The sequence below is a fragment of the Ogataea angusta genome (genome assembly GCF_019207475.1).
Source record: "Ogataea angusta isolate 61-244 chromosome Unknown 61-244_NODE_7_length_650817_cov_90.064852, whole genome shotgun sequence".
Lineage (NCBI taxonomy): Eukaryota > Fungi > Ascomycota > Pichiomycetes > Pichiales > Pichiaceae > Ogataea > Ogataea angusta.
Genome location: NW_025065221.1, coordinates 593,084 through 609,739, shown reverse-complemented (window position 1 = coordinate 609,739; position 16,656 = coordinate 593,084). Strand labels below are relative to the sequence as shown.

General features: G+C 52.5%; 11 protein-coding genes across 11 annotated transcripts; 4 read left to right on the top strand and 7 right to left on the bottom strand.

Moving 5' to 3' along the window:
- Positions 1–4: 4 nt before the first annotated feature.
- Positions 5–1,690, bottom strand: KL928_003816 (uncharacterized protein; the record flags this gene model as incomplete). Its single annotated transcript, XM_043204445.1, has 1 exon — positions 5–1,690. The coding sequence occupies one exon, from the start codon at positions 1,688–1,690 to the stop codon at positions 5–7; it is 1,686 nt and encodes a 561-aa protein (XP_043059258.1).
- A 95-nt stretch (positions 1,691–1,785) lies between these two features.
- Positions 1,786–3,294, bottom strand: KL928_003815 (uncharacterized protein; the record flags this gene model as incomplete). The annotated part of the gene is made up of 1 exon (XM_043204444.1): positions 1,786–3,294. The coding sequence occupies one exon, from the start codon at positions 3,292–3,294 to the stop codon at positions 1,786–1,788; it is 1,509 nt and encodes a 502-aa protein (XP_043059257.1).
- A 148-nt stretch (positions 3,295–3,442) lies between these two features.
- Positions 3,443–7,354, bottom strand: KL928_003814 (uncharacterized protein; the record flags this gene model as incomplete). The annotated part of the gene is made up of 1 exon (XM_043204443.1): positions 3,443–7,354. One exon carries the CDS (start codon positions 7,352–7,354, stop codon positions 3,443–3,445), a length of 3,912 nt encoding a protein of 1,303 aa, XP_043059256.1.
- A 152-nt stretch (positions 7,355–7,506) lies between these two features.
- KL928_003813 (uncharacterized protein) lies at positions 7,507–9,084 on the bottom strand (the record flags this gene model as incomplete). The annotated part of the gene is made up of 1 exon (XM_043204442.1): positions 7,507–9,084. The coding sequence occupies one exon, from the start codon at positions 9,082–9,084 to the stop codon at positions 7,507–7,509; it is 1,578 nt and encodes a 525-aa protein (XP_043059255.1).
- A 173-nt stretch (positions 9,085–9,257) lies between these two features.
- On the bottom strand, positions 9,258–10,529 carry KL928_003812 (uncharacterized protein; the record flags this gene model as incomplete). The annotated part of the gene is made up of 1 exon (XM_043204441.1): positions 9,258–10,529. The coding sequence occupies one exon, from the start codon at positions 10,527–10,529 to the stop codon at positions 9,258–9,260; it is 1,272 nt and encodes a 423-aa protein (XP_043059254.1).
- A 136-nt stretch (positions 10,530–10,665) lies between these two features.
- Positions 10,666–11,487, top strand: KL928_003811 (uncharacterized protein; the record flags this gene model as incomplete). Its single annotated transcript, XM_043204440.1, has 1 exon — positions 10,666–11,487. One exon carries the CDS (start codon positions 10,666–10,668, stop codon positions 11,485–11,487), a length of 822 nt encoding a protein of 273 aa, XP_043059253.1.
- A 37-nt stretch (positions 11,488–11,524) lies between these two features.
- KL928_003810 (uncharacterized protein) lies at positions 11,525–12,946 on the top strand (the record flags this gene model as incomplete). Its single annotated transcript, XM_043204439.1, has 1 exon — positions 11,525–12,946. One exon carries the CDS (start codon positions 11,525–11,527, stop codon positions 12,944–12,946), a length of 1,422 nt encoding a protein of 473 aa, XP_043059252.1.
- A 240-nt stretch (positions 12,947–13,186) lies between these two features.
- KL928_003809 (uncharacterized protein) lies at positions 13,187–13,636 on the top strand (the record flags this gene model as incomplete). Its single annotated transcript, XM_043204437.1, has 1 exon — positions 13,187–13,636. One exon carries the CDS (start codon positions 13,187–13,189, stop codon positions 13,634–13,636), a length of 450 nt encoding a protein of 149 aa, XP_043059251.1.
- A 53-nt stretch (positions 13,637–13,689) lies between these two features.
- On the top strand, positions 13,690–14,826 carry KL928_003808 (uncharacterized protein; the record flags this gene model as incomplete). The annotated part of the gene is made up of 1 exon (XM_043204436.1): positions 13,690–14,826. One exon carries the CDS (start codon positions 13,690–13,692, stop codon positions 14,824–14,826), a length of 1,137 nt encoding a protein of 378 aa, XP_043059250.1.
- A 285-nt stretch (positions 14,827–15,111) lies between these two features.
- Positions 15,112–15,938, bottom strand: KL928_003807 (uncharacterized protein; the record flags this gene model as incomplete). Its single annotated transcript, XM_043204435.1, has 2 exons — positions 15,112–15,295; positions 15,370–15,938. 2 exons carry the CDS (start codon positions 15,936–15,938, stop codon positions 15,112–15,114), a joined length of 753 nt encoding a protein of 250 aa, XP_043059249.1.
- A 102-nt stretch (positions 15,939–16,040) lies between these two features.
- KL928_003806 (uncharacterized protein) lies at positions 16,041–16,496 on the bottom strand (the record flags this gene model as incomplete). The annotated part of the gene is made up of 1 exon (XM_043204434.1): positions 16,041–16,496. One exon carries the CDS (start codon positions 16,494–16,496, stop codon positions 16,041–16,043), a length of 456 nt encoding a protein of 151 aa, XP_043059248.1.
- Positions 16,497–16,656: the final 160 nt, after the last annotated feature.

Sequence of the window (16,656 nt, the reverse complement as noted above, 5' to 3'; positions counted from 1 at the left end):
TCTATCAATCGTCGATTTCATCAACGCTCTGGATATACTCAAAGTAAAACACAATGATCTGGAGATGGCTGTCGAATTTTATCCACTCGTTCACTCCATGGGCAGAGGTCTCGACACTGGTATACTCTCCAGGCCTATACCGATAAATGTGGTCAGAAAGGTTCCAATAGTATTTTGTGTCTGTGTTGCCGGGAGCAATGCCAGGGGACACGATTATGGGGTTGTGGGCATCCGGACCTTGGTATATCTCTGGCCAGACAAGCTCCTCATACACATGTTTGATGTTTCCGGCAAAAAGTTTCCAGTGGTTGTCGTTTATGGGGGTTAACGGCGCAACATCGAAAAACTCGTCGGTGTGGACCAGAAAGTCACCTTGAGGAGTTGGGGGTAATATCTCAACAGCTGATTCGTTCTTCAGTTGGTAGCTCAGGCCAAGATCGTATCTTTGAGCAACGTCTTTCACGTTCCCAAGATACTTTCTCAGTGCTGAGTAGATGGTCTCCTCAATCGCGACTCGAGAGTTGATGGTCAGCTGAACAAATTCCGGCAACGCGTTAGACTTTGATCCTCCGTGAATCACGTCAAGTGCTTGCGATGTTTTGATGTAGTACTTCAGCCAACGACTTGACTCCATGTACTCTCTGACACGTCTATTTGCCAAATAGCTAGTTTGGCTGCTGAGGATATTTTTCTTCAGTTCTTTGTCAATGGTGGCAGAGTTTTCAGCTAGACAAACGTACTGGTGGTATGTGGGGTTTTGTGGGGTGAAATAGGATGGAAATGGATCATTTTCAATCTGCACTATGAGATCTGCCATAATGCCCAATGAGGTGTGATCAGGCGGCACAGAAGAGTGGCCACCGGGGGTCTTGAGGTCAATCCACAGATTCAAAAAGCCTTTCTCTCCTGTGCCAGGAACAGCCATGGTGGTCCCATCCAGAGTGGTCAGAGAGACACCTCCCTCGTCGCAAATCGCGTACATGGACTTGGAACCAAATTTTTCTTCCAGCCACCCAGCATTCCTGTTACGCACACCGCTCACTTCCTCGTCAAAACCAAACGAAAAGATAACAGTACGACGAGGAATAAACCCGGTCTTCATAAGCTCCTCGGCAGCCTCGAAGTAGCCAATAACCAGGTTTTTACAGTCGGATGATCCTCTGCCAAAAAGATGAGTCCCATTGTAATGTGCATCGAAAGGTGGATACGTCCATAATGGAAGCGTCGACTCCGGCACTGGGCTGGTGTCTTGGTGTCCCATCAAGAGAAGGGGTTTCAGGGTGCTATTTGTGCCTCTCCAAATGTAAACGAGTCCATGATGGTTGACTTTATGAAGTTCTGTGTTCTGGTAGAATAAGGGAAAGGTCGACTTCAAGTAGCTTTCAAAAATATCGAACTTTGCCCAGTATTCAGGGTCATCCTCTACAGTACTCGGGTCGTCGTCGTGGGTTTCTGTTCTAATGCGGATGGCGTTTTGTAGTTTGACAAGAGACTGGCTGCGGAACTCAGGGTCATGCAAAATGGTGTCTATGACCGGAGTGTTGGCGAGATAGGTCGAAGGTCTATGGGGTTTGGCCATGGGACATTGAGGCACGTAATCTACTGGTTTGCTCGATGAATGTAGTGTGAAAAATAGAAGGCCACCCACAAGGCACGAGGCCCACAAACTGACATAGGCCTGGAAATTCATTACTTCTTTCGTTGAAACTGTTCGTATTTATTGCAATTATATCGGATATCTAGAACCGAAAAAATAGTACCCAATTCGGCAATCCGAAAGATAAGCTAGAGGGTGTATCTGAAAAAAATATTCTCCTTGTCGGTCAGGTCCGAGAATTCGATATTCTCTGGAGCCAGCTCTGGTCGTGCTTCCTCCATGCGGTCGCGCCTGTTGTTTTCTCTTCTGCAAAGAAGATAGACTCCCAAAATACACAAGGACGCGACGGCCAGGCACACAACTATAGCGATCTTTGCTGGCACGTAGTGGGGTGCATCTGAAGCGCGATAAGTCTGGGGACCGATAAGATTGCCAACACAGTACCCGATCAGGTAGACTCCGGTGACTGTGATTTTTTTGGTGTGGCCAGGCGTGTTGCTTGCAAAGTAAGAGAAACATCCAATGGGTCCAATCTGCATCAAGTTCAGCAGATAGTAGCCGGCCAGCTTTGCGTGCGTTGTCTTACAGAAAGCAAGCATACAAGCAAAGGGAAGGCAAACCACAATAACTATGCTTGTGGTCAGCAGCCGTGGCCAATTGTATCTCTGGATCAGATACGCAATGATAGGAAGTCCAACAAATTCCACCACACCCTGGGGACTTCCATAGAGCAAGGCGTCCGTAGCAGAGTATCCAAGGTCGGAGTTCAGCAAGATGGACCCAAAAGAGCTGATTCCACCGTTGGGAATGTTGAACGACACGGCGTAGAGAAAGAAAAGCCAGGTTTTCGCGTCAAGCAGAGCCTCGATGCACTGGTATCTTTTGAATTTTTTGTTTCCAAAGCCTTGAAAGTTCTCCCTCAGTCTCTCCACCACCAGTAATTTCTCGTTCTTGGACAAGAACCAAGCTTCTCCAGGAGTATCTGGGATATGAAAGAAGACAATAATTCCAGTTGTGAGCGAAATAAGCCCGACAGCGATGAAGAGGATCTTCCAAGGCTCGATCGAAAACTGGTCTGCTCGGATGGCTATACCGTAGGACATCAGCGACCCAAAGAAGACACCAAATCCAGCGGTACTGAGCCAAAAGGACACCCTCAAAAACGCCTCTTTTTTCCGGTAGTACTGAGACGTCAGAATAGTGGTGAACACGGAGGCAGATGCTTCCGAGCAGCCCAGAAGTGTTCTCAGAAATATGAACGCTGCGTAGCTGTGATTCGAAGCTTGCAGGCAAATGATTATTGCCCACGAAAACATGTATAGACTGAACGTTTTCGAGAGCGGAAACCGCTGGAGAGTGTAACCAGCAAACGGCTGGAAACATAAGTATCCCAGATAGAATGCCGACGAGGTCCAGGCGTACTGGTTGCCTACCATGCCCATGTCGGTCTTGATCCCCATGACTGCAGCGTAACCATTGCAGGCCTTGTCAATGTAGAACAACGAGTACAGGAAGGAGACCAGGGGCATCAGAAATAAGTCGAGTTTCCGAAGAAGAGCATTGTTGGTTTTTTTGTCGAGAGTCACCTCCTTGGACTCTTTAGCCAGCGCCATGGCCTGATCCACGTCCGCCCACTCGCGGTTGTCCACACTGCTCACCTCGTCCAGGTTGTGTGTAGCTGTCTCTTTCTCGGACATTAGAAATTAGCGAAAGTTTGCACTCCGTGCTTGGTTTAAATATTTGATCTGCATTAGTCTCAAAGAAATTCTTATCTCGGAAGTTGATAACCGGAGATCTCGCGAAAAACTAATAAGTGGTGCAATTTTTGAAGCCTTATCTAAATACTTATTGAGACGTGTTTGCGGCCTCCACGATGTTGGAGAGTGTTCCCCCGGCCAGTGGTGCTCTTGGCAAGTCGTGCCCGGTCCTCATCACAACTTTTTCTCTCTCTTTCGGGTCGCCGTAGCCACCTCCTCCGGGAGTGAGAATTGCGATGTACATACCCTTCTGAAGCACAATATCGGCAAACGCTCCAATTCCAAACCACTGGACTGACCCGTCCTTCATCTCCTTCCCTATTTTGTTGATACCACGGGCACCGCAGCACCCACCGGCCATACCGTACGGAGACGTAGCACGTCTAAACGAGGAGATCGATGCCTCCACTTTGGTGGTAAACTGAATAATCCGTTGCAATCCGTCGCCTCCTTTCCATTTTCCCTCTCCACCGGTCCCCTTGCGGATGCTCCAGTCCCAGAGAATACACGGATACCGTTTTTCAAGCACCTCGGGGTCTGTGATTTTCGTGTTGGTCATGTGACACTGAGTGCCCGAGAACCCGTCTGCCCCCTCTGTTGCACCGCTGCCGGCGCCAATCGTCTCAACCATTCCAAATCCTTTAACAAGCTGGCCGTTCTCCAAGCCTCCAACACCGAAATGGAGCGCGTTCATCGACCCAGGGCCGCTACCCACGACCTGGTAGGCCTTGAAAATTGTCTCGGTGAGAATTTGGGAGCCGCTGCCGTTTCCGGAGCTCACAGCCGCCTCTTTGGACGGATTCAACAGCGTGCCCTCCGGGACAATAATCTCAATCGGCACAAGACAGCCCTCGTTCAGCGGGATGTCCGAATTGATGATACACCGCAGCCCGTAAATGACACAGGCGTGGGTCACAGCAATCGGAGAGTTTTGCGGACTGTACACCTGCTCTGTCGTGCCGGTGAAGTCGTAGACTGCAGAGCCGTCCTCCTCGTTGATATCTATGGTCACCACGATTTTAGAGCCAGTGTCCAGCACCTCTTCTGCTCTCAGCGGAAGCTTTCCTCGGTGCGTTTGGGCCAATTTTTTAAGGGCTGCACGCACGGCCATCTCTGCCGTCTTTTTGACGTTGCGCATGTAGAACAGCACAGTCTCAACGCCGTACTCCTTGAACAGATCCACTAGCAGGTTGACACCGCGCTGGTTTGCAGCAATCTGCGCCTTGAGGTCGGAAACGTTGTCTTCCAGCTTTCTGGTCGGAGAGCAGCCAGGCGCTTCTGCAGGGACCTCCATGAAATACTTGTGTAGGCCTTTGTAGTCGAACTGGCCCTTGGACACGATTTTCCATGCTTCAAACTGCGCACCCTCCTCAGCCAGACTGGTGGCCATTGTGGAGCCGGAACCAGGAGTGAGCCCTCCTATTTCTGCGTGGTGTGCCCTGGAAGCAGTGAAAAAGCGGATCTTTCCTTCGATGAAAACTGGGGAAATAATCGTAATGTCTGGCAAATGTGTTCCGCCTGCCACGGGGTGGTTGGTAGCAAGAACGTCGCCCTCGTGGATATTGTCTTTCCAGTACTCGATAGCGTACTTGATGGAAAAGCTCATCGATCCCAGGTGGACAGGAACGTGAGGCGCATTGGCTGTCAGGTTTCCGTCTTCGTCGAATAGAGCACACGAGAAATCCATGCGTTCCTTGATGTTGGCCGAGACAGAAATTTTTTGCAACGTTCTGCCCATGTCCTCGGCAATAAACATAAACCTGTTGGAGAAGACGGAAAGCAGAATTGGATCGACATGGTCCAGAGAGATCTCTTCCTGCGTTTTCTCGTTGTCCACATCGATAATGATGTGTCTGGGTAAATTGATGGCTCTTGCTCCCGGAGTAACCAAAATAGTCTGAGTCTCGTCCAAGATCATGGCGGGGCCGGCTATGATATCGCCCATGCTGAGATCTTTCATGAAGTACACCTTGGACATCATTTTTCCCTCGTCAAAAGCAATTTCCTGCTGGCTCACCTCGACGCCGCTTTTGACTGGCTGCTGTGCGACAGTCTCCAAATCCTTATACGGCGACCGCTCCACCACCTTGGACAGCGCGCCAGTGCCTCTAACCCGCAAATCGTGCACAATCACGTCTCTTTCGTCGTCTACAAACGTGAACTGTCTGAGATGCGATTCCCTGAACGATGTGAAGAAATCCTTTTCTGCAACCTGGCTGATCATCAGCTTTGTTTCCGAGCCGTGATAGCCCATGTTGAAGAACACCTCAAAACGGATGTCAGACTCTCTCAGGCCTTGCGAGAGGAGCTTCTGTTTGGCCTCTTCTTTCAAAATTTCGCATTTTTCCATCAGCTCCGCAACAGCGTCTTCCTTGTAGACGGCGCTGGATGGGATCTGTTTTTCCACCACAGTGTCGGCCAGAGCTATCCCGTAGGCAGAAAGAATGGATGAGTACTTGTGGATGACGACTCGCTTGATTTTCAGAATCTCGGCCATTGGGGCCGCATGCTGGCCGCCTGCTCCGCCAAAGGAAGCAAGGTTATGTCTCGTGATGTCGTAGCCCTTGGACTCGGTGAGCGTTCTGATCAGCTTTGCCATGTTGTAGTTGGCAACGGTGAGGAAGCCAAGAGCAACCTCCTCGACCGTTTTTGGCGAGCCTGGGTTGTCCCTGTTGATGAGAGCGGTGAGCTCCTCGAATTTTTTCTTTGAGATTTCCACGTCCAGCGGCTCGTTCGCGTCAGGCCCAAATATTCTCGGAAACTGTTCAGGCACAATCCGGCCGGTCACCAGGTTGGCGTCCGTGACTGTGAGCGGGCCGCCTTTGCGGTAGCATGCCGGTCCGGGATGCGATCCCGCCGATTCAGGACCAACAACGAAAATGCCGTTTTTGTAGAATAAGATGGAGCCTCCGCCGGCAGCAACAGTGTTGATATCCAGCTGTGGCACGGTAATGTTGATTCCCGCCGTGCTGGTCTCAAAAACGTGCTCGTACTGGCCAGCATAACGAGACACGTCCGTCGAGGTTCCGCCCATGTCGAAGCCAATGATGGGGACACCGTATTCGGCGTCGTAGCAGGTTTCTGCCTCGCCCACAACACCGCCAGCAGGGCCAGAAAGCAGGGCTTTGAGGCCTGTAAAGTGCTCTGCCGTGCACATCCCGCCGTCTGACTGCATGAACTCGATTCTCGTGTGCTTCTCAAACCCAGGCTTGAACCCTTTCAACAGTCCGTGGATATACTCTTTCACCACAGGCGTCAGGTACGCGTCGAGCACGGCCGACTGCGCCCGGGGCACAGCCTTGATCATGGGGATGATCTCGTGGGACGTGGTGATGAACTCGAAGCCCAGCTCGATGGCCAGGTTTTTCAGCTTTTTTTCGTGCTCCTGGAAGTTGTAGCCGTGAATCAGGCAAATAGCCACGGACTTGAACCCGTTGGATCTGAGCCGCTGCAGCTCGCGCTTGGCAGCATCTAGATCAATGGGCTTTAGGATCTCAAACACCTCCTTGGTGGTGCCCTCAACGAATCTCTTTCCGTCAAGCAGCTCTCTGCAGTCGTTCAAGTGCGGATCCTCGGTGTACGCAGGCATTGTGACTCTCTCGTCGATCTCGACGACCTCTTCGTACAGAACACCCGGCTTGACGATTTTGAGCGCAAACAGGTCGGGTCTGCTCTGGTCGCCAATCCGCAGAAGATCCTTGAAGCCCTTGGTGGTGACAAAAGCGCACTTGGCTCCTTTTCTTTCGAGAAGAGCGTTTGTTGCAACGGTGGTTCCCAGACGGATGCTGCTGACCATTGAGGTATCTAGCGGCTTGCCACGCGGAATTGTCCTCCCCTGGACATGTTCCAGGATTCTGCGGATTCCCTCAATGTTGGCATCCTCGTAGTTGGCAGGGTCAACAGAGAGCAGCTTGAAGACGTGGTCTTCCTGCCCTGGAATGATAGCAAGGAAGTCGGTGAAGGTTCCGCCACGGTCAATGGCAATCTTAACATCAGACATGAGTAGATGGTAGGCACACGGGCTGGGGATGGGTATTTATTTTAGTTTGTGATGCGCCATTTTAGGTAACTCCGCTTCCACTGATGGATAAAAAAAAAATTTAGATAAAGTAGAAATTTTATCCGCGCACTGATAAGCTCCACGATAAGCGGCTAGACCTGGCTTACATCAGAGCCGACGGGCACCTCCGTCACAGACACAATGGCCTCCACCTTGCCGCCGCCAGTCTTTGATTTGATCACCTGGATCGATCCCAGCGCGTTCTGTGTGACATCGTCCTTATCGAAAATAAGTGCAATCTCCTCCAGAGAGTGACCCCTGGTTTCCGGAAAAACAAAATATATGACTCCGATGATCACCAGCTGCACTCCGAGATACACACAATAGTACTTCCAATGGATTGCGTCTAGGGCTATTCCGTTGACGAAAATGTTGAAGAACGTGGTGGCATTGAGGACAAACATTGCTGAAAAAAGCCCTTTTGATCTCGTCGCCTGTGGCCACAGCTCTGCCGGGTATGCCGTGACAAGGGGACTGAAAGCGACGTTGTTGAATCCCAGACATAGGAAGATAAACACGATGATGCCCTGGCCCACATTCTTGCCTGTTTCTTGGTACACGGCGGTGATGGTAGTTAGCGGAATGTAGAAAATGAACAGGGAGATCATGGACATTAGCAAAAGCGTCCGTCTTCCCACCTTGTCAACCAGCATTACGCCAGTGATTGCGCATAGCCAGTTGGACAGCTGCAGACACGCGTTGATGAGGGTTTTCTGCAGAGTGTTTGTGATTCCCACGGCGTCCAGCACCGTGCTGAGATACGACGAGACAATTCCTGTACCGCACCAGGAGCACGAGGCAGCTGTGAAGCAGCCAACAAACATCCGTTTTCTGTTTCCGGGAGTGGCCACGAGCGATCTCCAGGACGCCACGTTGTTGGCTTTCTGTGCCTCGATGGAAGCCACGATCTCGGCAATCTCAAGGTCCACGAGCGGGACGTACATTTCCTCGTAGTCTGCATGGTATTTCATGAGGATTTCTCGTGCCTCGTTCAGTCTTCCCTTGAATGCAAGCCATCTGGGTGACTCGGGGGCCATCAGCAGAGATGGCATGAGAGCAGAGGGCAGAAACGCCTGCAACGCAAGCGGAATTCTCCAGCTGTTGCTGTTTGGAAGCGATCTCGTGCCAAAAACAATCCATGCCACCATCAGCGCGCCAAAATAGAACATCGAATGGTAGGCCGCCGAAAACTTTCCTCTGGTGGTTGGAAAAGCCATCTCGTTGATATACAGCGAGGCGGCGTAGTTGCACGCGAACGAAAACCCAATCATGATCCGTCCCATAATGTACGCCGCCTTGTTCTTGGCCGACGCGGCCACTATGGCGCCGATCCAAATGAAAAACGAGGTTGCAAATATCACGATTTTGCGGCCAAACCTGTCGCAAAAATAAGGCACGAAGAAAATAATAGCGCAGGTGCCAATAAACGGACACGAGTTGATGAATCCTAGCCAGGTTCCCGTGGGATACCCCATGAACTCCTGCCATTGAGGCAGAGCTTGTATTGCGTTCGTCAGCGCAGAGTCGTAGCCGATCGCTGCAGCGTAGAGGATGAAGCTGAACATATAGAAATTCAGCTTCACGAGATTGCGTCTCTGGTGCCATTTGCGATTGTCGTTTGGAAGAGCGGCAGAGACTTTCTCTCCCGCCAGGTTGAATGAGCCACTCATAATAAGAGGTATAGGTTACAGGTCGTTTTATAGATCAGATCAATGCGTTGCGGCTGATAAGATTTCACGAAATAGTTTTTTGATGCGCGCGCATACGCCTGCGTCAAAAATTTAGATAAAAAAATATCTCCAAAAATGGTAGATTTCCGACTCTCTGCCTTATTTGCGGACACTCAATTTCCAGCAAAAGAGATCTGGTCGAACTCGAGCAGCTGCTTCGTCAATTTCCAGTCTGTATTTTTGTACTTTTTCAGCCCCTCCGGCTCGCCCCTCCATTTCCATCTTTCTGCAATCGCCGCATCCAGACGGCCCTCTAACCTCTCCAGTATATAGCTCCCGATGTTAGGAAGAAATTTAAATCCGTGGCCAGAGTCTCCAGACGCGAGATACACGTCCGAGTAGCCAGGAACCTTGTCTATGAGGAAGTCGGAGTTCGAACTGTCTGCGATCCAGCAGGTTTTGCTTCCTATAAATGGTTTGGTAGCCAGTTCGGGAAAGTACTTCGTCAGCAGCTTGCGTGCCTGAGGAAGCGTGCTTTGCGGAATCGTGTCCGTCGACACGTCGTTTTTGTAGCGCGGCAGGGACACAGTGCCTGTATCGTGAGGATTTGCCACGTTGTTTGCTGCCGCCACGCCAGAAATACACACTTTCATCAGCCCGGTTTCCTTATCAGGCGGAAAGAAATACCCAAGGCCCGCGTCAAAAATCACCGGAATGTCCTGCACTCTGGCTATCTCCTCGGGGGACAACTGGATGTGTGTGACAAACAAACCAGTGGCCGATTGCACGCCCGCAACGTTCACAACAAATCCGGAGCTCGCACCACAAGCAACGAGAATCTTGTCTGCAGCGTATTTGGCTCCAGACTTCACAGCCACAGCGGCCTTACCATCGGTCTGCTCTATGCCGATGGCCTCTCCAGCCTCGCCAAAGACAAATTGGACTCCGCAGCGAACAGCTTTCCTCCAGGCTGCTCTCAAGGCATTAGACGAATGTGCGTACCCGGCCCTGCCGTTGTAAACACAAACGTCCTCTGACGAGAACTGGCAGTCCTCCAGACAGGGCAGGTCCCGTTTCAAAGAGGCGGCGTCGGCGTATCTGGTAATCTTATCAGCCTTGCCCAGCTCGCCAAGAACAGCGATACTTATATCGTCAAATCTCCGTCTGCTGGAGTTGGATTTCGGACAAACAGACAGTCTGCCGCACTCGTAGTACGTTTCTGAGTAGTCAGGGTCGGACTTCCACGCTTCAATGGCATCTAGACTCATTTTCGCGTAGAACTGCGAGTCGTACTCGCTCCGGATGATCTTGTTGATATCGCATGCGGCAGAGTACGGAGACGGAACGGCGTGCTTATCGAGCACGGTGACCGCGTATCCTTTCTTCTGCGCTTCGATGGCCGTCGAAAGCCCAAAAACGCCAGCTCCGACAATCAGCAGCGACATGGTCCGATCCAAAGATTCGGTAGCTTTTCAGCTTTTTCTGGCCAAGTTGGGTGGCGCACGACGCGGGCCGCGGAGACGGTGACGGGTACTAAAGTTTTTCCCCAGATTTTTTCTCAGTAACGGAAAAGCAGCAGACATGAACATTATCGGAGATTACGACAAGCTACCAACCGAGGCCCCTCAATTGCCTTCCAACGTTTTAAGCCTGTTCTCCCTGAAAGGCAAGGTGGCCAGCATCACCGGTGGCTCGACGGGGATTGGTCTGGCCGTGGCAGAAGCGTATGCTCAGGCAGGAGCCGACGTGGCCATCTGGTACAACAGCACGAACGCCGACCACGAGGCAGAGAGGCTTTCCAAGACGTACGGGGTCCGCGCCAAGGCGTACAAGTGTGCAGTCGGTGACTTTGAGCAGGTCAAGGCCACGATCGATGCCATTGAGTCTGACTTTGGCACGATCCACATTTTTGTTGCAAATGCGGGGATCGGCTCCCAATCGGTGCCTGTGATCGATGCGTCGCTGGAAAAGTACCGGGCGATCATGAACACCAACCTGGATGGCGTGTACTACTGCGCCAAGTGCGTGGGCCCGATTTTCAAGAAGCACGGCAAGGGCTCCTTCATCATCACCACCTCGCAGGCCGCCCACATTGTCACGGCACACGTGTGGCAGGCGGCGTACAATGCCAGCAAGGCGGCGTGCATCCAGATTGCCAAGAGTCTGGCCATGGAATGGGTCGGGTTCGCCCGTGTCAACACGATTTCTCCAGGGTACATTGTCACCCCTATCTCGAAAGATGTGCCTCACGAGGAGAAAGTCAAGTGGTGCACGCTGATCCCGATGGGCAGAGAGGGGCTTCCTCAAGAGCTTGTGGGTGCGTACTTGTACTTTGCGTCGGACGCCTCAACCTTCACTACGGGCGCCGACCTTATTATTGACGGTGGCTACTGCTGCCCATAAATAAATACGGCCCAAAATTGGCTAAACTTTTTTTTTCATGCTGAAAAAATATGGATATGAGGAAAAACAGCAAAAGCGTGTAATCCGGAGCAAGAGACCCAGTCCTGCGCCGTCTAATCTGCCCGACCTGAACCCGTCTCTTCGCCCGGGCCTAGCCGTGGTGTTCATCGGCTACAACCCCTCGATCCGCTCCTCGTCCTTGCAGCATCACTACGCCCACCCCACTAACCAGTTTTGGAAACTGTTCAACGAGTCGCAGATCCTGAGCACTGTGACCCACGGGGCACACTCTCACCCCTGCACCGCCAAGGACGACTGGGATCTGCTCCAGTACGGCATCGGGTTCACGGATCTGGTGCTGCGGCCCACGCAGAACGCGGGGCAGCTGACAAAAACGGAAATGGCCCACAACGTACCCAGACTGTGCGCCGAACTGAGGAACAACCAGCCCGCAGTGGCCTGTTTCGTGGGGAAGGGCATTTGGGAACAGGTATGCAAGACGTTGGGCAACAAAGATGCCCTGAAGAGCTTCAGCTGGGGACGGCAGCAGCTCGAGCTCGAGGGCTGCACCGTCTTCGTGATACCCAGCACCTCCGGCCTCGTCACCATCAGCTACAAGGAAAAACTCAGGCGGTGGCTCGAGCTGCGCGCTTACGTCAGCAACCTCGGGGGTGATAAGACCGCAGAAAGTGCTGGTGTCTGGGGTAAAATTCGCGGAGTGCAGAGTACCTGTGAGCAGTATAAAAAGAAGCCGGTGTTCCTGGGTGCGGGAGACGCTGGGATGGTTCGACACGTGAGCGGCAGGGACATTGATCATCTCGTGGACATTTTGGTCCGTTTCCATGAGCAGAAAAGCGCAGGACAGCGTGTCATTGTTGCCGTGTGCGGTGCGCCCGGCAGCGGCAAGTCTTTGATCAGCGAGAGGGTGATTAGCCGTCTGAATGAGCGGTTTGGCAAGCAGATAGGCGTTGTTGTTCCCCAGGACGGGTTCCACTACTACATGAAGGACTTATTGCAGATGGACGATCCGGACACCATGGTTGCCCGGCGGGGCGCGGATTTCACGTTCAATGCTGAGGGACTGGTTGAATTAGTGAGGCAGATTCGAGAGCATCCTGAGGAGGAGATATATGCTCCGAGTTTTGACCACAAAATCAAGGATCCGGTGGAACACTCGATCGTGATCCGTCCTGAGAACCAGATCGTTCTCCTGGAAGGAAACTACGTGTGTCTGGACAAGGAGCCGTGGAGCGAGATCTCGCGAATTGCCGACGCGAGCTGGATGGTGGTTGCGCGGCCCGAGCTGATCCGAGAGAGAATTGTGCGGCGGCATTTGGAGGCGGGAATCAGCAAGACCAAGGAGGAGGCAGAGAAACGTGCCGACGGAAACGACATGGTGAACGGGAAGTATGTGATGGAGCACTCGCGTGAGATAGACCTAGCGATTGATAACGAATAGCATAATAAATAGAAAATATATACTGCGCAGAAGCAAAAATCACAGACGCGACGACGCAAAGTCAAGACTTCTGGTAGCAGAAATAAATACCTGGCTTTGCACACAGAAGTAATTTCTCGAGCAGTTCAACCACCGCTGCTCTTTGGGCCTGTTCCACCGCATAGCTTGTGCAACTTGAAAAGACTAACGTTTTCCTCTAAACCCTCCCTCTCTTTAAGATCGATAACACCGTTACACCCTATGGATATCCGCGAACAGGATCGCTGGCTGCCCATAGCCAACGTGGGCCGCGTGATGCGACAGGCCCTTCCACCTCACGGAAAGCTCTCGAAAGAGGCCAAACAGTGCATGCAGGAGTGCGTGTCTGAGTTTATCTCCTTCATCACCTCGCAGGCGGCTGAAAAATGCGCCCTGGAAAAGAGAAAGACGCTCAATGGCGAGGACATCCTGTTTTCGATGTACTCGCTCGGGTTCGAGAACTACGCGGAAACGCTGAAAATATACCTTGCCAAATACCGTCAGTACGAGCTTTCCGAGAGCGAAGCCAGAAGAGAGAAGTACCGACAGCGCAAGGGACTGGCTGCTGACGCTGACGACGCAAGCGACGCGGAAGCCCATGAGGAGGGCGGCGCCGACGCGGAAGGCGATTTCCTCAATTACGAGGACGAGCTCAGCTTCGAAGGGTGGTAGCTATGCGGCTTTAGCCTTGAAATAATTAATCCTAATCCATCCCCTATAAATTCATGAGACTGTTGATCTTTGCGCTATTTGCATGGCTGTGCCACTGCACACAGCTGGTCAACCTGGTGCTGGAGCTCGACGAAGACCAGGACCAGCGCGCGTTTGTCGACAGGTACCGTCCGTTGCTTTCTGAGTCGTACAAATGCTTTGAGCTCGGGAAAATAAAGCTGTGCCACGGCGCCTTCAACCTCAACTTCGTCAAGTCCGCGTACTTCGACAAGGCCGTCAAGCGGATCAGTCTGGACCGCAGCGTGCAGATCTCCGATGTCGAGGAGTTTGCGCCCAAACACCTGGTGCGCATATCCCAGCTGGGCACCGTCAACCGCCGCCAGCTGATGGACTACACTTACGAGCCCGGCGCAGGCTCCAACGTGAGCGCGTACGTTGTCGACACGGGCATCAAGATAGACCATCCAGACTTCAGCGCCAGAGCAAGACTGGGCGCCAGTTTGGTGCAGGACAATCTGTACGGCGACCCCAACGGCCACGGCACGGCGGTTGCGGGAGTGATTGGCTCTGAGACGTTTGGTGTCAGCAAGCAGTGTGTTCTGGTGGACTATCGAGTTTTCAACGAGAGCGGCACGGGCCAGTTGTCGACGGTGCTGGAGGCCTTGAAGCTCATTCACGACCACGAGACGCCTGGCGTCGTGCTGCTGGCGATGGTCACCGAGCGCAACGAGATCTTCCACTCTGCGCTCTCGCAGCTCGCAGACCGCGGTTTCGCGATAGTGTCCGCCGCGGGAAACTTCAACAGCAGCGCGTGTCTCTATTCTCCAGCAGCGTTCGAGTCAGGGCTCACCGTTGGGTCCATAGAGACGCACGGCGACAACCTCGGTTTTTTCACAAACTGGGGCGACTGCGTCGACGTGTTTGGCGACGGCATCAACGTGGCCACGCTGTCGCCGATGGCCGAGCGGGTGACGCAAAAATCGGGCACCTCGATGTCCGCCGCGATAGCAGCAGGCCTTGTGGCAACGTACATGTCGATGAACGATACCAGCGTCGAGGCTCTTGCGAAAGTGCGCAATCTGGCAGAAACAGGGAGCATCCCGTCGCACAACTTTCTGTACCGGTCAGGAACGCCGAACCGGATCCTCAACAATTATGGCGGAAAACTGGGCCAGATCCTGAATAGCTAGAATTCCATCTCGGTGTCAATGGCACGCCGACGGCAGATCGGACAGCTGTTGTCTGTGAGTAGCCACTGGTCGACACAGGCTTTGTGAAATTCGTGTGTGCACTGTAAACGGCGGCCCTGGTCGCCCATTTCGTAGTCGACCAGACAGATCGGACACCTGTCGAGCGTATTTTGGATGTCGAAGACGGACTCTGTGTGGTCGTCCAGAACCGACTGGGAGAGCTTGTTGCCGCGGAATATCCGATACAGCGAGTCCCTGAACGTGCTGATCCGCGTGTCGGAGTTGTCATCGTGCTGCGCCAGCGTCATGTTGCTGGTGCTGGCCACATAGCTGGCCAGAAGGCCTATGAATATGGCCATGGAGCTGAGAACCGGGTCTGAGGCAGAGTAATGGTGTGCCATCACGATGATCACCCACGATCGATAGTGCTCCGACTGCGCTTGCGGAACATTGAGGCCTACCACTCCTACTATCAGGACAGGCACGAGACGTTCAAACTCGTGCAAAGACGAGTTGTAGCCCAGATGGGAGCTGTTGTCGAACCTGAACGCCCTGAAGAAACTCAAAGTGCGGCCGAGCTCCATCTGGTTTCCCAGCGCATGCTGCAAAAGGTCCTCGCTGGTCAGGCTATGAACGAAGCTGGCAAAGTCGGTGTCCATGCTTCCGTCCAGATTGTCCTCCGGATATATTCTTTCGCCCACGTAGTCGACGTTGACGTTTATGAGACGTCTCAGAGTGCTCATGGTGACGGTTTCAAGCAAACTCGACAGTGATCTAAATTGAGACGTGAGTAACTCGTTCTGTTCTGGCTCGTCCCGCGACTCGGCCACCGACCCGCTGGACGCGTTGATGTTGGACGAAACGCTGCGCAGCGCGTCCACAGACGACTGGGCCGGCGACAGAAGGCTTCTGCTCACCATTCGCGTCGGCTCAGATAGTGTTTCAGGGGTCCGCCTTCGTCTCAGCAACCCTGTCAATTTGCGCCATTTGCGTGGGGACGAAACAGCTGTGGAATGCAGGAAGCCAGACTTCTGGGATGCGCTGGATCGGGTGGTGTGGGCGTCCGAATCGCGGTCGGGAGAGCTGTTATTCCGCGAAATTTGCTGTCCCATCCTGACCACTTATCTGATTCTGGGGAGAAAATGTTATTACGTAAAGGGAAAATAATATACTACCGGATGGTAATTAATTAGCCTGCTATAGACGCAACAGCACTAGTTCAGCTTGAAGGTGGTGTGGCACTTACCACAGTACTGTCTGTCCTTCATGTTGGCCATGAAGATACCAGCACCGCAGGTGGCAGATGGACACTCTCTTCTGGTTCTCTCAACCTTTCCGTCGTCGTCAACAGAGTAGTAGGACAACACAGCAAGCTTGTTCTTTCTGTGCTTGTGCTTGATCTTCTTTGGGGTGGTGTAGACCTTCTTCTTTCTCTTCTTACCACCACCTCTCAGTCTGAGGACCAAGTGCAAAGTGGACTCCTTCTGGATGTTGTAGTCAGAAAGAGTTCTGCCGTCCTCGAGCTGCTTACCAGCGAAGATCAGTCTCTGCTGGTCAGGTGGAATTCCCTCCTTGTCCTGGATCTTGGACTTGACGTTGTCGATGGTGTCGGAAGACTCCACCTCGAGGGTGATGGTCTTACCGGTCAGGGTCTTGACGAAGATTTGCATTGTAGGATTGTCTGCAAAGGATGCTTCTTTCTCACCTACTTGGTTGAAAAAAAATTTGAGAGCCGTTTTTTTTTATTTTGGTCTTCCCAGCCCGGTCGCGTGTCACGTGACACCGTCCTTCCCCCAGAGTAGGATACGGCCCTTATTTTCTGCTGATAAA